Source organism: Saimiri boliviensis, chromosome 2 (genome assembly GCF_048565385.1).
Source record: "Saimiri boliviensis isolate mSaiBol1 chromosome 2, mSaiBol1.pri, whole genome shotgun sequence".
In the NCBI taxonomy this organism is placed as follows: Eukaryota; Metazoa; Chordata; class Mammalia; order Primates; family Cebidae; genus Saimiri; species Saimiri boliviensis.
The window spans coordinates 62,412,161-62,426,006 of NC_133450.1; the positions used below are offsets into that span (position 1 = coordinate 62,412,161).

The 13,846-nt window shown below is 36.7% G+C and overlaps 1 protein-coding gene across 15 annotated transcripts in view; it reads right to left on the bottom strand.

Moving 5' to 3' along the window:
* Positions 1–13,846, bottom strand: part of UNC79 (unc-79 homolog, NALCN channel complex subunit) — a 261,471-nt gene that overhangs the window by 217,231 nt on the left and 30,394 nt on the right. For 9 of the 15 annotated variants that reach the window (XM_074393439.1, XM_074393431.1, XM_074393443.1 and 6 more), the window contains exons 1-3: positions 9,077–12,592; positions 8,188–8,308; positions 914–1,218 (exon numbers count right to left, since the gene is read on the bottom strand). In XM_074393439.1, the coding sequence (XP_074249540.1) occupies positions 914–1,218; positions 8,188–8,308; positions 9,077–9,233 (583 nt within the window). In that variant the 5' untranslated portion in view covers positions 9,234–12,592. Of the gene's footprint in view, positions 1–913; positions 1,219–8,187; positions 8,309–9,076; positions 12,593–13,846 lie in introns of those variants that run through there. The other 6 variants (XM_074393444.1, XM_074393440.1, XM_074393434.1 and 3 more) reach the window with 3 other exon arrangements.

A 13,846-nucleotide genomic window follows, 5' to 3' on the forward strand; every position in this document is an offset into this window, starting at 1 on the left:
TTCCAATTTTTCTGTACAGTGAAACTTTGGTTATCATACTTCCAGGGACCAAATGAGCAGAGCTTTGAAGTTAAGACAACTACTGTTTTAAAGTGCATTATCTGCAAAAATCTCTTTTCTTATTGCATTGTTTTTCATTTGATTCTCTCATTTTTATGGGTTAGGAGAAGCTGGTAAGCAAGCAAGATAATGAAACTGAGTAAGGACACAGAGTAGAAAGGGGGGAGAGTTAAGAAAACAAGCAGGCTCTTAAACTTCTATTCTAAGTGCCACTAATATCATATATTGCACACATACTGCAAACAGCACATAGCACCATTAATACCATATGCTGAATACAGCATGCGGTGCCACAATATACTATATCTACATTTTGGTACAACATTTTGTAATAACTATTGATTGCTATTTACATTTGGAAGAGTTCTTAGAGACTACTTCTCATCCAACCTCCTTACTTTAAAGACAGGAAAAAATGGGTCCTAGAGAATTTCTGTGATTTGCTCCCTCAAAAATCACAGAATTAGTCAGTGGATTATAGTCTGCTCTTCAAGTTCTACCTCTTAATTTTCTGGGCATGAGTTTTAAAATCTTATCTCCCCACTCATAATTTCAGTAAAAGTCCTCATGATAACTGATCAAGAAGAGAAAATTTCTTGTTATATGTCTTCCTTCTTTCTCCAGCCCATTCTCCCCGAATACCCTACTTGGATAACATCCTTCTGGCAATAAAACAATATAAAATGATAGTATGGGAAGCACCATAATGAAGCTTCAGTGTAGTGTTTCTAGCCACACAGAGCCCTTTCAGGTGATTGATTACAATAGCGACCATCTCCAAGCCACTTGCTCAGCATCATATACATTCATAAGTATCCATGTACATTTCCAAAGGTTTCAGCTAAGTACTCACCATGTTGGCCATGCTGTAGTAAAGGAACTAGATCCAGGAGAGTCACCAAAGTCACGTAGAGGCCTTGATAGTCCAAAGAAGGGTAGTCTGACAACTGAGCATCACGACTTTGCGGGCCGCGTTCTGAGGGAGCATCTCGCAGGACGCTGTAAAGGAGGGAGCGAGTAACAGTAGGGTTGATGGAACTGACCTGCGGTCTTAGAGATGGGGTGAGTGGGAATGGCACAGGAAAAAGACACATGGTCATGGGCACTGTCAAATTGGAGGCATCTTGGTTTTCCTTCTTCCCTGTGCGGGACAAAATGCTGTTGGGGGGACAAAGAAAAAAAAGAGACAACAAAGACACAAAGAACAGCACATTACATTGAAATGACACTCTAAAACAAATAATAAAACACCAGATACATTCCACATAAGATGCAATTGCCACGCCAGCAGGGTCTATCAATCTAGTACTGGTCACATAGCTTCGTGCTCAGAGGTACTAATAATACGAGGTTTACTTTGTGGAAGTTTCATTGCATCTCATGTGTTATCTGGTTAGTAAGGAGCAAAAATATAAAAATGCATGTTTCAGTGCCAAACCCATGTTTTACAGTTTAGCAATTTGGTGAAGGAGAGGTTTCCTGGAAGAAAAAACAATAGCTTTGTCTAATGAGTAAGGGCTCTTATTCCTAATTACAAGGAGCTTTCAAAGGAAAAGACATTTTCAGCAAGACTGTCTTCATCAGGTAAATAGGAACTTGCAAAATATAGGTATGGCACTTGCAGAAACATGTTTCAGCAAAGAATAAACATGTGTGTTTATTAAGAAAGTCTTAAAAATCACATGTTTATTGCATCAAAATAATGTCTATATGTATATTATGATACTGTTTCATGACATTCTGTCAGTATCATTTGAGATAATGAAGTTTAAACAGGCATATGAATTTAGAAATAATACATATTTCTAAAATGTTAGCTAAACTACATTGGAAAAGCTATAAAATAATATATAGTTGATGGTCCGTAGCATATGTTTGTGAGCTAATGATAATGGTTATTTATGTGTGTTTTTTAAATTTTGCATGTTGGGGAGGAAACATTTTATTAAATAGTTACCTTCAAAATTCTAACAACTAAGCAAGCAGTATCTGTCATATAGCTGCACGTCATACAGTAAGATTTCATGTATTACTGCTGCTACTTACATTATTATTCAACAAAACTCACTAAAAACTAAAGGAAAGATAATTTAGAAAGTTAAAAAAATTAATAGGAATAAAAATAAATTCTAGAAATAAATTGGTTTTCTTTTAGCCTTAATTTTAAAATAAAAAACCTTTTGGTAAAAGCGATAAAGCAGAAAAGTTGTTAATTTAAAAATAAAAGAAATTACTGCTTAGCCAACTGTTTAGGTTTTGTAAAATTAGTTTATACTATTTAGCATTAAAGACAATAGCTATATATTAGAATGATAATATCTGCGCACTTGCAAAGTGCTTTTATATAGTACACTTATATGTTAGTCCAAGTAGATAACAGTTTATAAATGTTTCATTATATAAAAATAACCTTGTTTTACAGTTGCTCAATGTGCATCAAAGATTACTAAGCTCTTAGTTAATGCTATTACATTTACAATTTTACGGTGATGTGAAGAATTGGTTAGTGTCAAGCATGCTTGCTATATCAAGTTTGCATTTATTTTTATTTACTCTTAGTGGAAAATATGTTACAATGTAAGAAAAATGACTACATGCTTTGTATTTTCCATGTGCCTAATTTACCTCCATTTCCTTTGTCTTCTGTTACCCAATGTCCAGGGGAAAACAATTGATAATAATAAAAATAATTTCAGAATACTTATGTAATACTTCTTATCAATAAATAACTTAAGATTTGGAGTATTTTTTGTACTTTAAAGGGATTTAATTTACCTTTTTTGTGTGTGATGTATTTGACTTTGTAAGCTTATACTTTACAATGGGATAATATCAACATTCCAGTTACCACTTGACTGTATCTATTATAAATGCCATCAGGTTGTTCATCAGATTTCATACTTTTCTCACATTATTCAATTACTCCTAAGAATACCACCTTTATTAATGTTATATTCTTGATAAACCCAGTCACCAAAAGTCTGTTTAATCCTATAGGAGTCTAATCCCACTGAAAATTCCTCTAGAATCACAATGGCTATAAGTCAGATACATTAATTCCCAAACTTCAGCCCTAAATTAGCCAACTGTCGGCATCATTTCAAAGTTACAAAATGTGAATCTTACAGAAGTGGTATAAGGAGAACAACATTTTGCCTTGGAAAATAAAAATAGCTGAATACCATAAATTAATGCTATCCTTTAAATTAAGAGCAATGCTCTGATCAAACTTCTTGGTGGGGGAAATAAACACATTATTTTTTCAAATATACCTTGGCATTTTTCCAAAGTGTAATGTAAGCTAACAAATACTTTGGAGACTCTACTTTGATATTTTTCCCTTCCTGAATACGTGGAGTTCCCAAATGATAGCAACAACAGCTTCATACATGCAGGGAGGGAAGAATGTCATCATGAAAACAGTAAAACTTCTCTCTCACTGCCTTTATATTTGAGAATTCGGTGAGGTCGAGGAAAAAAATGGCTGAAAATGAGTCATCCATGAAACCAGTTTTATATTACCATTCATGTCTCAATGTAAAGAAATGTTTTCATTTGTGGAAAAACTTAAGAAGGGCTCATGAATAAATGTACAATGCATTGTGATTTTATGATGTTTTGTGAAGTTTATTTAGAAAAAAAAAAAGTATTTCCCCAACCAAACTGCCTAACCTGGGAGTTGATAAAAACCATTTTCCCCACCTGAAATTATTTCCCAGAGTTCTGCAGACCCAACCAAAATGAATATTAAGAATGCCCTGCTCAGAAGAGTTAGACCCAGCTGCCAGCTTTTCACCTTTCCTTTTTCCTCCTGAGATTCTCTTTATCAAACACTGACTTTCAAAATCAGGAGAGGAAGACCTCTGTTGGTGTGAGGAAAGATGAGAAGTTGCCCTGAGGTATGTATAGCACAGAAAATTAGTATGTCAAATAAACTCCCTTTAAGATTAGGAATGTTGACATTTACGTTGAATCTATGTACTAAACAAAATTTACTTCATTATGCTATGTTCTAAAGCTACTCCATGTACTTAACCAATAATTTGATGGATATATCTATATATACATATATTCTTCCTAAGCAATTGGAAATTACAATTTAATTAAGATTATTATGCTGAGTCTAGAATCCATTTTTAAAACATATTAGGCATTTTTTAAATAGCAGCTAGCAGCTTTCCCCAAATGTAATGATTCTGTTAAAAGATTTTACATGCTAGCAGCCTGAACAGCACCAGAAGAGAGATCTGGGGGAAGAAATTCCAAAAGAATGTTTGACATAGGAAGAGGACTAGAATCCTTTACTTTAAGGGTCCTGCCAGATAAAAGGCAAGATTCTTAAAGACCTTCATTGTGGAAAATATGGCCACAGAATGCTTCCAGTATAAAAAGAACAGACTTCCTCCCATATAGCAGTGAGTGGGGAATAAACTAGATGATACTGGTAGTTGCTTCTAATGCTAAAAGCAAACAAAAAAAATTAAACTATGAAGTTGTATGTAAAATGTGTGCTCACTACCGAACTTAGGTATCTGCTAAATTAAAATGAGTACAACTCGGCACTCAGATGTAACTTTAGTAAAGACCCCAGGTCACTACTAGATTAAGTGAATGCTCTAGAAGGATTCCAGCACTGGATGAGATTTGAACTAAAGTCAATTCAATTCAATGAACACTTACTGATCCCCTTCTCTAGGTCAAACATCACTCCAGGCACCAGGGCTAGCAAGCTGAATAACACACAGGGCTCACCTTCTACTATTAGAGTTTAAGGAATGTCCATGAACACTAATTTGAGTCTAATTATGAGCTAAGTGGACATATGTGGACTCTTCAATTGATTTTATAGTCAACTATGGTAACATATAATCTCTCCCCTCCTATGGATTAAATTAATTGAAGTTAAATGTCTAAGCTAATTTCTGCCTTTCAAAATAGATACAAAGCTCTACTGAAATCAGTGAGTTATATGCATGCACAAATCCCAGCGAACTTTTGCTCCAAAAATACAACCCTGACTCAGATGAAGCTGCTGAAATTTGAAGTTGCACAATTTAACCAAAAAATAATCATTTTAACTTCACTGAGAACATCCAAATAGAAAGACAAAGAGTAACTTTGTGAGAATTCATCTCTAATTCTTTCTTCTTGTTTTTTTCCCCAAGAACCTGAGTTCTGAAAGCAAGAAGTGCTTATGAATGTAAAGATCATATTAAATGCTTTAATGATATTAAACAATATATAATAATTTTGCAGTAGAAAATCTTGTTTGTAGTAGAATATCTTACTGCCGATAATCTTGGACACCAAATACATAGACCATCTTATTTGTCTTGGAATTTATTTATTTATTTAAGAGATAGGATCCCACTCTGTCACCCAGGCTGGAGTACAGTGGTGCAATCAAGGCTCACTACAACTTCAAACTCCTAGGCTCAAGCAGTCCTCCTGCCTCAGTCTCCAAGGAGCTTGGACTAAAGGTGCATGCCGTCACACCTGGCTAATTTTTAAAAGAATTTTTTTTTAGAGATGGGGTCTCACTTGTGTCCAGGCTGATCTCAACCTTCCGTCTGGTCTCAAACTTCATGTTCGATACTTCTGTTCTCTAACATTATCTCAGTACAGCTCTACTTAAATTCTGAAAAGATGGCAAATCTTGGTTCTAAGCACTTCCTTTAATCTGCTAACTCAGCCTCCCAAGTAGTTGGGATTATCAGATGCCAGCCACCATGCCCAGCTGTCTTAAACTTTCTAATAGCATAAGTAAAATGAAGAAGTACAAATACAGTTCTTATGGATGTATGTATCAATGGTTCTGTACTTCAAGTTAAAAAAAAAAAAAAAAAAAAAAGCTAGAGTAGGCAAAAGAAAACGACCTGGTTTCAGCCCAGCAGTTGAACCTGGACCAACCCATGACATGTTGCCTTTCCAGTGTTTGCTTTCTTACTCCCATTCCGCGTGTATGTCCTGTTCACTACAGTCTATCAGTTCTGCTCCGACCTGCTAGCCGCAGCTAATCGCCAAGTGCAAAATAGAACTGAAACATCTGGGAATTGAAATGCTGCCCACATTATCTCAGTACAGCTCTATTTAACTTCTGGAAAGATGACAAATCTTTGTGCTAAGCACTTCCTTTAATCTCCAAGTGAGCCAAAACTAGTCCAGGGACTCATAATGAAGGCTGGCATTCCCAAAGGCCAAGCCAAGTTTTTACTTAAAGAAGTGTCCCCGTAATATGATGAAGAATAGTCCTAAAAAGAAGCAGTATAACATAATTGTTGAGAGCATGTGATGTCAATTAAGCTCAAATCCTGAACACTTATTAGATAAGTAAACTTGAGCAATGTATTTAACCACTCTGCCTTAGTTTTATTATCTGTAAAATGGGTATAATGGTACACTCAGCTCATAGACTTATAATAAGGGATTAAATGAGATAACACATTTAAAGTTCTTAGAACAGTGCTTGGCATGTATAATTACTAATTTTATAAGATAGTATTGCTATAATAATGATTGTAATTGTTACTATTACCATTAGCAGTAGATGGTGATGTTGTCTCCCTTTGAAAATGAACTCAGCTCAGTTCATTTGCACAGAATCATCTCCAACAAGCCACTTAAACAAACTACCTTAAAACCAGTTTCACCACTAAAATGCTATTACCTATGATCATATTCTAATGGTCCACTGCTCAATTAAATGGAATCCTCATGTCTTGCAAACATAACTTTTCAATATTTTAAATTCCTTAACTTTTGGGCACAATTACTAAGACCCAAGCAACAAGCTGTGAAGTGCCAACTAGGATGTTACAGCTTCCTGGCACACGGAATTCAACATGCTTCCTACTGAAAAGTGTCTTCTACTTTGAAAACTTGCAGAATTTGTCATAATGGAAACTGTTTCCCATTAAGAACTTGGACTTCAAAGACAAAAGGAGAATTTAAGAAAATAGAATTGGATGCCTTGATTCATAAGTGTATCTGATGATCACTATGAAAATTGGGCTAATTATTCTACTACAATTTGAGAAGAAGGAAAATATCCTATAAGAGGTCCTAACCTTACCATGCAAATATGAAATGTACAAATCTGATAAGCAGAATCCCTTCAATATAGAACAGGATCACTAAGAACTCTAAAGAAGGAAAGATATTTCAAAAAATAAGAACTGATAGAGAGGAGGACTGCAGAAGACTCATAGCTGATTTGATTGCATGAAGCTTCCATGCACAAAGCATTCAGTAAGCTCATGGCAAAGACTTCAACTGCCAGAAACTCCAGTGCCACTAGTCTTTCCAACTTTATGTTCTCCTAATACCTGTCTAGCAAAATTTTTGCTGCTGTACAGCTAAAAGAAACAGTACCAAGCCAATTTATGTGTTGTCAAAATCAGATGTGAAGTGAGAAGATTGTGGTAATGGAAGAAATCACATCTTGGAATTTAATGGAACACAAGGTGTTCTCCTGACTTCTTCAATGTTATTTCCCAAGCAACTGAGCCTTTACTTGAACAGTTCATCTTTGTTTGCTCTGTTTTCTTAATCAAGATATGTGGAGCAAAGAGGGCCCTCCTGTCTCTATTTTACAGTAAAAGTAGACAAGAGAAAAAGTGTCTTATTTTTTTTCCTTGTCCTTCACAGAATTTCATATCAAGGCAAAGCATGTTGAACACTTGAAGTGTTACACAGATTAAAAATAACTATGATCAGTGTATATTACACTTAGGGAAATAGCAAATACTAATGATGAATCTAAAATGTCACATAATTCTGATTCGCTTTTAGACCAAAAATATTTTCAGTTCTTAATTTGAAGAAATGTAGGTGCTTTTTTAAATCCCACTCTATATTAGTGCCAAATATAGAACTGTATCATTTTGAAGATCCTCTGAAAAGATGTTCAATGCAGGAAAGCAGGCAGTAGTCCGGCAATCTTTTTCAGCTGGGCCTGGGATCTAATTTGCTATATACACCCAGAAAACCTGAGTCCAGACTCTTCTGGCAGAGCACTAGAAAACATATGCCCTTTAAAACTTGCAATTCAATAAAAATTTAGATCCCAATAAATTCAGCAGCACTACCTAATAATTCTCTCGAAGTAGAGGATATTTTAAAGCTTACCTTAACAAGGTCTGAGAAAAGTATTTCAATGTGTTTGCAATATCTGTTCCTGATGGTACAGGATAAATGTTGTGGAGAACCCGGTTATGATATTCTTGCAAGTACCGGATCTTGGAAGCAACTAGATAAAAGCAAAAAAAAAAAAAAAAAAAAAAAAAAAAAAAAAAGAAGAAGGAGAAGAAGAATCATCTTGTAATATGTATTAGGCATACAGTCATCTTTTTAAAATTATAACATACAAGAATTTAATCAGTATTTTAAGGAACATGTAAATTTTAATAGAATTCCACAATAGAAACAATTACAAAAAACTTTTAATTTCCTCTAATTGTATTCAGCACATAAAATTATTCTTAGTTTTCTGGCTTAATATCCTATTCACAAATTATCTATTGCTTGCTTTTATCGCTAAGAAAAGCAGTACTCCAAGTCATTTTCTAATCACCCCAAGCTGGCTTGTTATTAACAAAATAATAATAGATATAAATCTCTGCCACCAGAGAATTATATTTAATATTGCTTAACTAATGCTAAAGTAGAAAACTGAAAGGTCTTTCAACAACACTCAAAAAAATCCTAAAATATAGGGAGTCCATTGCACAATGGTATTAACTGAAGTCAGATTTTTAACTCAACATGTGATCATGAAAGCGTGTTTAGTAAATGCTTTAATTGTGAGAACATGTTAAGAGTAGATTAACATGATGAATGTTAAGTAAGAATACAATGATTGTGCACTAATAAAAATATAAAAAAAAAAGTGTCACATTTTTCTTCCAAAGAATTTCATAAATTAGGAGACTTCCTAATAGTTTTCTGAGCTTGGCTGCCCAGATCTTCTCAAGATTCAGGAGGGACTAAATAGATTTATTTACCCTCCTAGACCTACCTGGAGTCACCAGCATTGTCCACATTCCTGACCTGACCTTTGACCTGGCTGTAGTGAAGGGCCCCGTTCTAGTCATTCCTCTTTGCAAATCCCAAGGAGCCATGATGATCAACGTCTCTCTGGTCTCCTCTTCCACAGAGTGCTCAACACTGTCCATTTGTCCTTTCAATCTTTAAGGCTACCAAGGGAGCCTTTTAGGTGGTATGGCTCACTGTCAGCAGTTAACAGAAGACATATCAAGTCCTGGAGAAGCAAGGCCTTGCTGTTCCCAATAGCCCACGGAAATAAGCTCCTGGGTGCATTCTAACTGAAATGCTGGCTTAAGCAACTTAAAGTCAAAATACTTTTGATAGATGTGGGATGCAGAAGCACAGAACAATAAAATATCAAAACTGGAAGGACCTTAGAGACCTCTTCCCAAAACCACTTCCTTTTAAAGAAGGGGAAAATGAGGCTCATAGGCGGTCAATGGCAGAGCCAGAGTAGTGCTTAGATTTCCTGATCCCAATCCAGTGATCTTTCCACTATGACATACTCTAGAATATGATTCTGAAATGACGTTCACATGAATGAGACATCGACATGAATGTGAACGTCCATTGCTTGACATCAAAGCAATTTCCAGCAGTTATCAGGTTAATCACTGATTCTAAATCCTACATAGACCATTTATCAGATTTGCCTTTTCTCTTATCCACTACCTGAACTATTTCCATAACATGGTTAGCATTTTCCCAAAGAAATAAGTCTAGATTGCAGATTAATAATACCTTGAGTTTGTGTAACACATGAGCTCCAAAGAAAGCAACACGTTTACAAACTTTATCTTAATTAACTCCGCATTTGGTTGCAAATAACTTTTTTTCCTGAGATAAAGTACAAATAGGTGATACTTGAAAATGCTTCAATTGCATAATCTACAAAAATCCATTTCCTTCTCAGTGTTTTTTGATCTGCTATTCATTATACTTTTAAAATTGTATTACAAGAAAATCCCTACATCAATGCATAGTTCCAAGTTCCAAATATCTGACATATATGCCAGGCCAGCACAAGCTGTCTGCTCACCCACTGTCACAGTAATGCTTCATTACTGTGACTTTTCTCATGTTTTAATATTCAGCAGGTTTCTGTGGAGTATTTCAGGAATGCCATTAATCATTCCACCACCTACGAAAAGGAGTCTATGACAGTACAGGGTGTGAACAATAAGTTCAAATGAGGAAAAATGTCATAAATCCCCCAACTCAATGGCTTGCTCATAATTCAAGAGCTATAAAACCATCACTACACAATGATTACAAGCAAAATGTTTGTGAAATGAATGAATTGTTCCTTTCATAGTTTCATTAAAATGCAGCAATAGCTCTTTTCCACAGGTATCCAAATATGCACAGCAAAGCAGAGACAAGAGTCACTTTTTTCTTTGAGATCTTTTAACATTTTACAAAAGTCACATTGCATAGTTTCTGTGTACTTACCTGCTTATTTTTCTATACCAGTTTGTAAATATCTTAAGGGCAGAAACTGTACATCACTCATGGCTCTATCCCAATCGTAACACACTGTCTGGCACTTAGTAGGGACTCAATATATTCATAGGATTAAACGAACACATGAAACAGCATTTATCACTCAGGTCTTTTGGATATATAGTTATACATATCTATATCTATATCTATATAGATAGATAGATATGTACACAATACACATATATATCTGCATATAGACATACAGTGGATATGGACTCTTCATCCTTAGTGCCAGACACCTAGTAGGTATTCAATAAATTATTGATAAGTGAAGATGGGGGGAAAAAAAGGAAGAAAGAAAGTAGGATAGAGAAAGTAGAAGAGAGTGGTAAGTAATCATGAAAGACCATTTACAGAACAGATTGAAAAAAATGTTCAAGCCAATTTTTGCACTGGTGAATGCAACAAAATCTTAGCAGTCATAGATTTAACTTCCACATTTTCAATGACTTGAGAGCAGCCAAAAAGGTCCCTGACAAAAATAATTTGTAATTGTGCCAAGGTTGTAAACAAAACTCATTTACAGTTCAATTTTGTGCACGAGAGGTGGTCATTTGGCTGGTTAATAAGTTCATGTGAGCATCTGGCTGCCTCACCAAAGCAAAGAGTTCCTCTTTACTTCACACATATACCTGATTGCTGCTGCAGAGACTCCAATAATTGGGCCCAATAGATATACATGAATGATCTTCGACCTCAACTGACCCTAAGGCTACCTTTCTCTAGTAAGCTCCTTCTTCTACAGTCTTCAATTATAGTTATACTGTCTTCAAAACTCCCCCCAGGGACACCCCTTTCCTTATACTTTAAAAAGCCATCCGTTATGGACTGAATTGTGTACCCCTTAGAATTCATATGTTGAAACCTTAACCTCAAAATGTGACTGTACCTGAAGATAAGGCCTTTAAAAGGGTGATTAAGTTAAAATGAGGCCATTTCGGTGGTGGACCCTAATCCAATCTGACTGGTGTCCTTTTAAGAGAAGATTAGGACACGTAAGAGACACCAGAAATGTGGGAACACAGAGGAAAGGCCGCATGAGGACAGAGAGAGAAGGCGACCATCTGCAAGCCAAGGAGGAAGGCCTCAGGAGAAACCAAACCTGCCAACACCTTGATCTCAGACTTCAGCCTCCAGAACTGTGAGAAAATAAATTTCTGTTGTTTTAGCCACCCAGTCTGTGGTACTTTTATGACACCTGGAGCAAACTAATACACCATCACAGAGGAAATCTTATTAATAAGAGTTAAGAGTATAAACTTTGAAATCAAACAGTTCTGACTTAAGACCTTGGATCTATCTCCACTTAAGCTCAGTTTCCTCATCTATAAAATGGGGATAATTATATCAACTTCATAGGGCTACTGTGATTATTGTGCTATTGTGATTACTGTGTGAGTGGATACTTTGCACAGTGCCTGGTATACACTCCACATATACTAAATAGTAGATATCAAAAACCTACTAGCATCTCCTTGTCCTGTCAAACACCAATCCACACCAATCCTACCACTCGCTAGGGCTCTCCATCTATCAGTGTGTCTCCTAGGTAATTAATCTCTCCCCCTTTGCTAAATCATTCCTACCAGGAGTCAAACAAATTGTAGAACCTCCCTTGTCGACAGAAAACAAAAAACCTCTCTCCTGCTTTTCCATTCCCCTCCAGCAATGGTACGTGTATACCTATGTAACAAAGCTACATGTTCTGCACATGTACCCCAGAACTTAAAGTATAGTAACAAAAAAAGAAAAGAAAAGAAAGGCAGAGGAAAAAAAGAGTTATGCACACATTCTCCTCTCTGTCACTTCCTATTCCTCCTTCCACTCACTCCAGTTTGGCTCCCACATCCACCACTGTACTGAGTCCATTTCCCACAGTCATCTAGAGCCTTCAGATTGTCAAGCCATTGGGTACTTTCTGATTATCATTTTCCTAGGCCTTTCAGGGCATTCCGTAGAGTCAATCCTTCCCTCCCTCCCTCCCTCCTTCGTGAGACTCTCTTCCCTTGGCATCCCAGACCCCACATTCCCCTGGTCTTCCTCCCTGGAATATATCCTTCTTCAAGTGCTTTGCCACTTCCCCCTATTGCGTGATGTCTAAATGTTGGAATTCATCAGAGCTCAGTCCTAGAGTCTCTATTCCTCTCTCTCGATATTCTCCCCAGAGGCAATCCCATCCACCCACAGGGCTGTCAGGACTGTCTAGGGGCCAACTGCTCTGAAAGGTCTCTCTCCATCCCAGATGGGTAGCTCTCGTGAGTAACAGGCCTCATCAATTCAATTTCTCTACTTGGTAATCTTATAAATACCTCAAAGAAAACATGTCCAACACTGACTCTTAGACCTCTCTTCCCCCAGGAAAGAAACCTACTCCACCATCTGTGTAATCCACCAAGTCACTCGAGCAAAGCATTCTGAAACTCATCCTTGACAGCCCCTATTCCCCCTGTACCTCACTCTTTCAATCCAATCCATCGCGAAGTCCTATTAATCACTAAGTCCTATCACTAAATCTTATCAAATACATCTCCCAACTGTCTTCTGTTCTTTGTCCTTACTCAGCAGCAGCATCTCCTGATCAAGTCTAACAGCCTCCTAACACAGTTCCCGGATTTCTTCTTTCCTCTTTCCACTTCATTCTCCTCAGAGCAGCCAAAGAGATCTTTTTAAATTAGAAATGGCTTCATACTGTCATAAACCCTGCTCAGAGTCCTTCAGGGGCTGTCCACTGTCTTCAGGACAAAATCCCAAATCCTCCTTAGTGTGATCAAAGCCCCTGCCTATCTTCCAGCCTAATGCCATGACACCAGAGCCAGTACTGTTGTGGTTTATTTATTTTATTTTATTTGTTTTTTTTTTGTTTTTTTTTTTTTCTTGAGAGGTAGTCTTGCTTTGTCTCCCTGGCTGGGGTGCCTGACATTCACTGCAACTTCCACCTCCCAGACTCATGTGATTCTTCTGCCTCAGCCCCTCAGTAGCTGAGATTACAGGCACTGGCAACCATGCCTGGCTAATTTTGTATTTTTAGTAGAGCCAGGGTTTCACCATGTTGGCAAGGCTGGTCTTGAACTCCTGGCCAAGGGATCTGCACGTCTCAGCTTCCCAAAGTGCTGGGAATACAGGCATGAGACACTACACCTGGCTCGTTCTTTTCTTAACACAGTTTTCTCTTGTTTTTTTTTTTTTTTTTTTGAGATGGAGTCTCATTCTGTCACCCAGGCTGGAGTGCAGTGGTGCA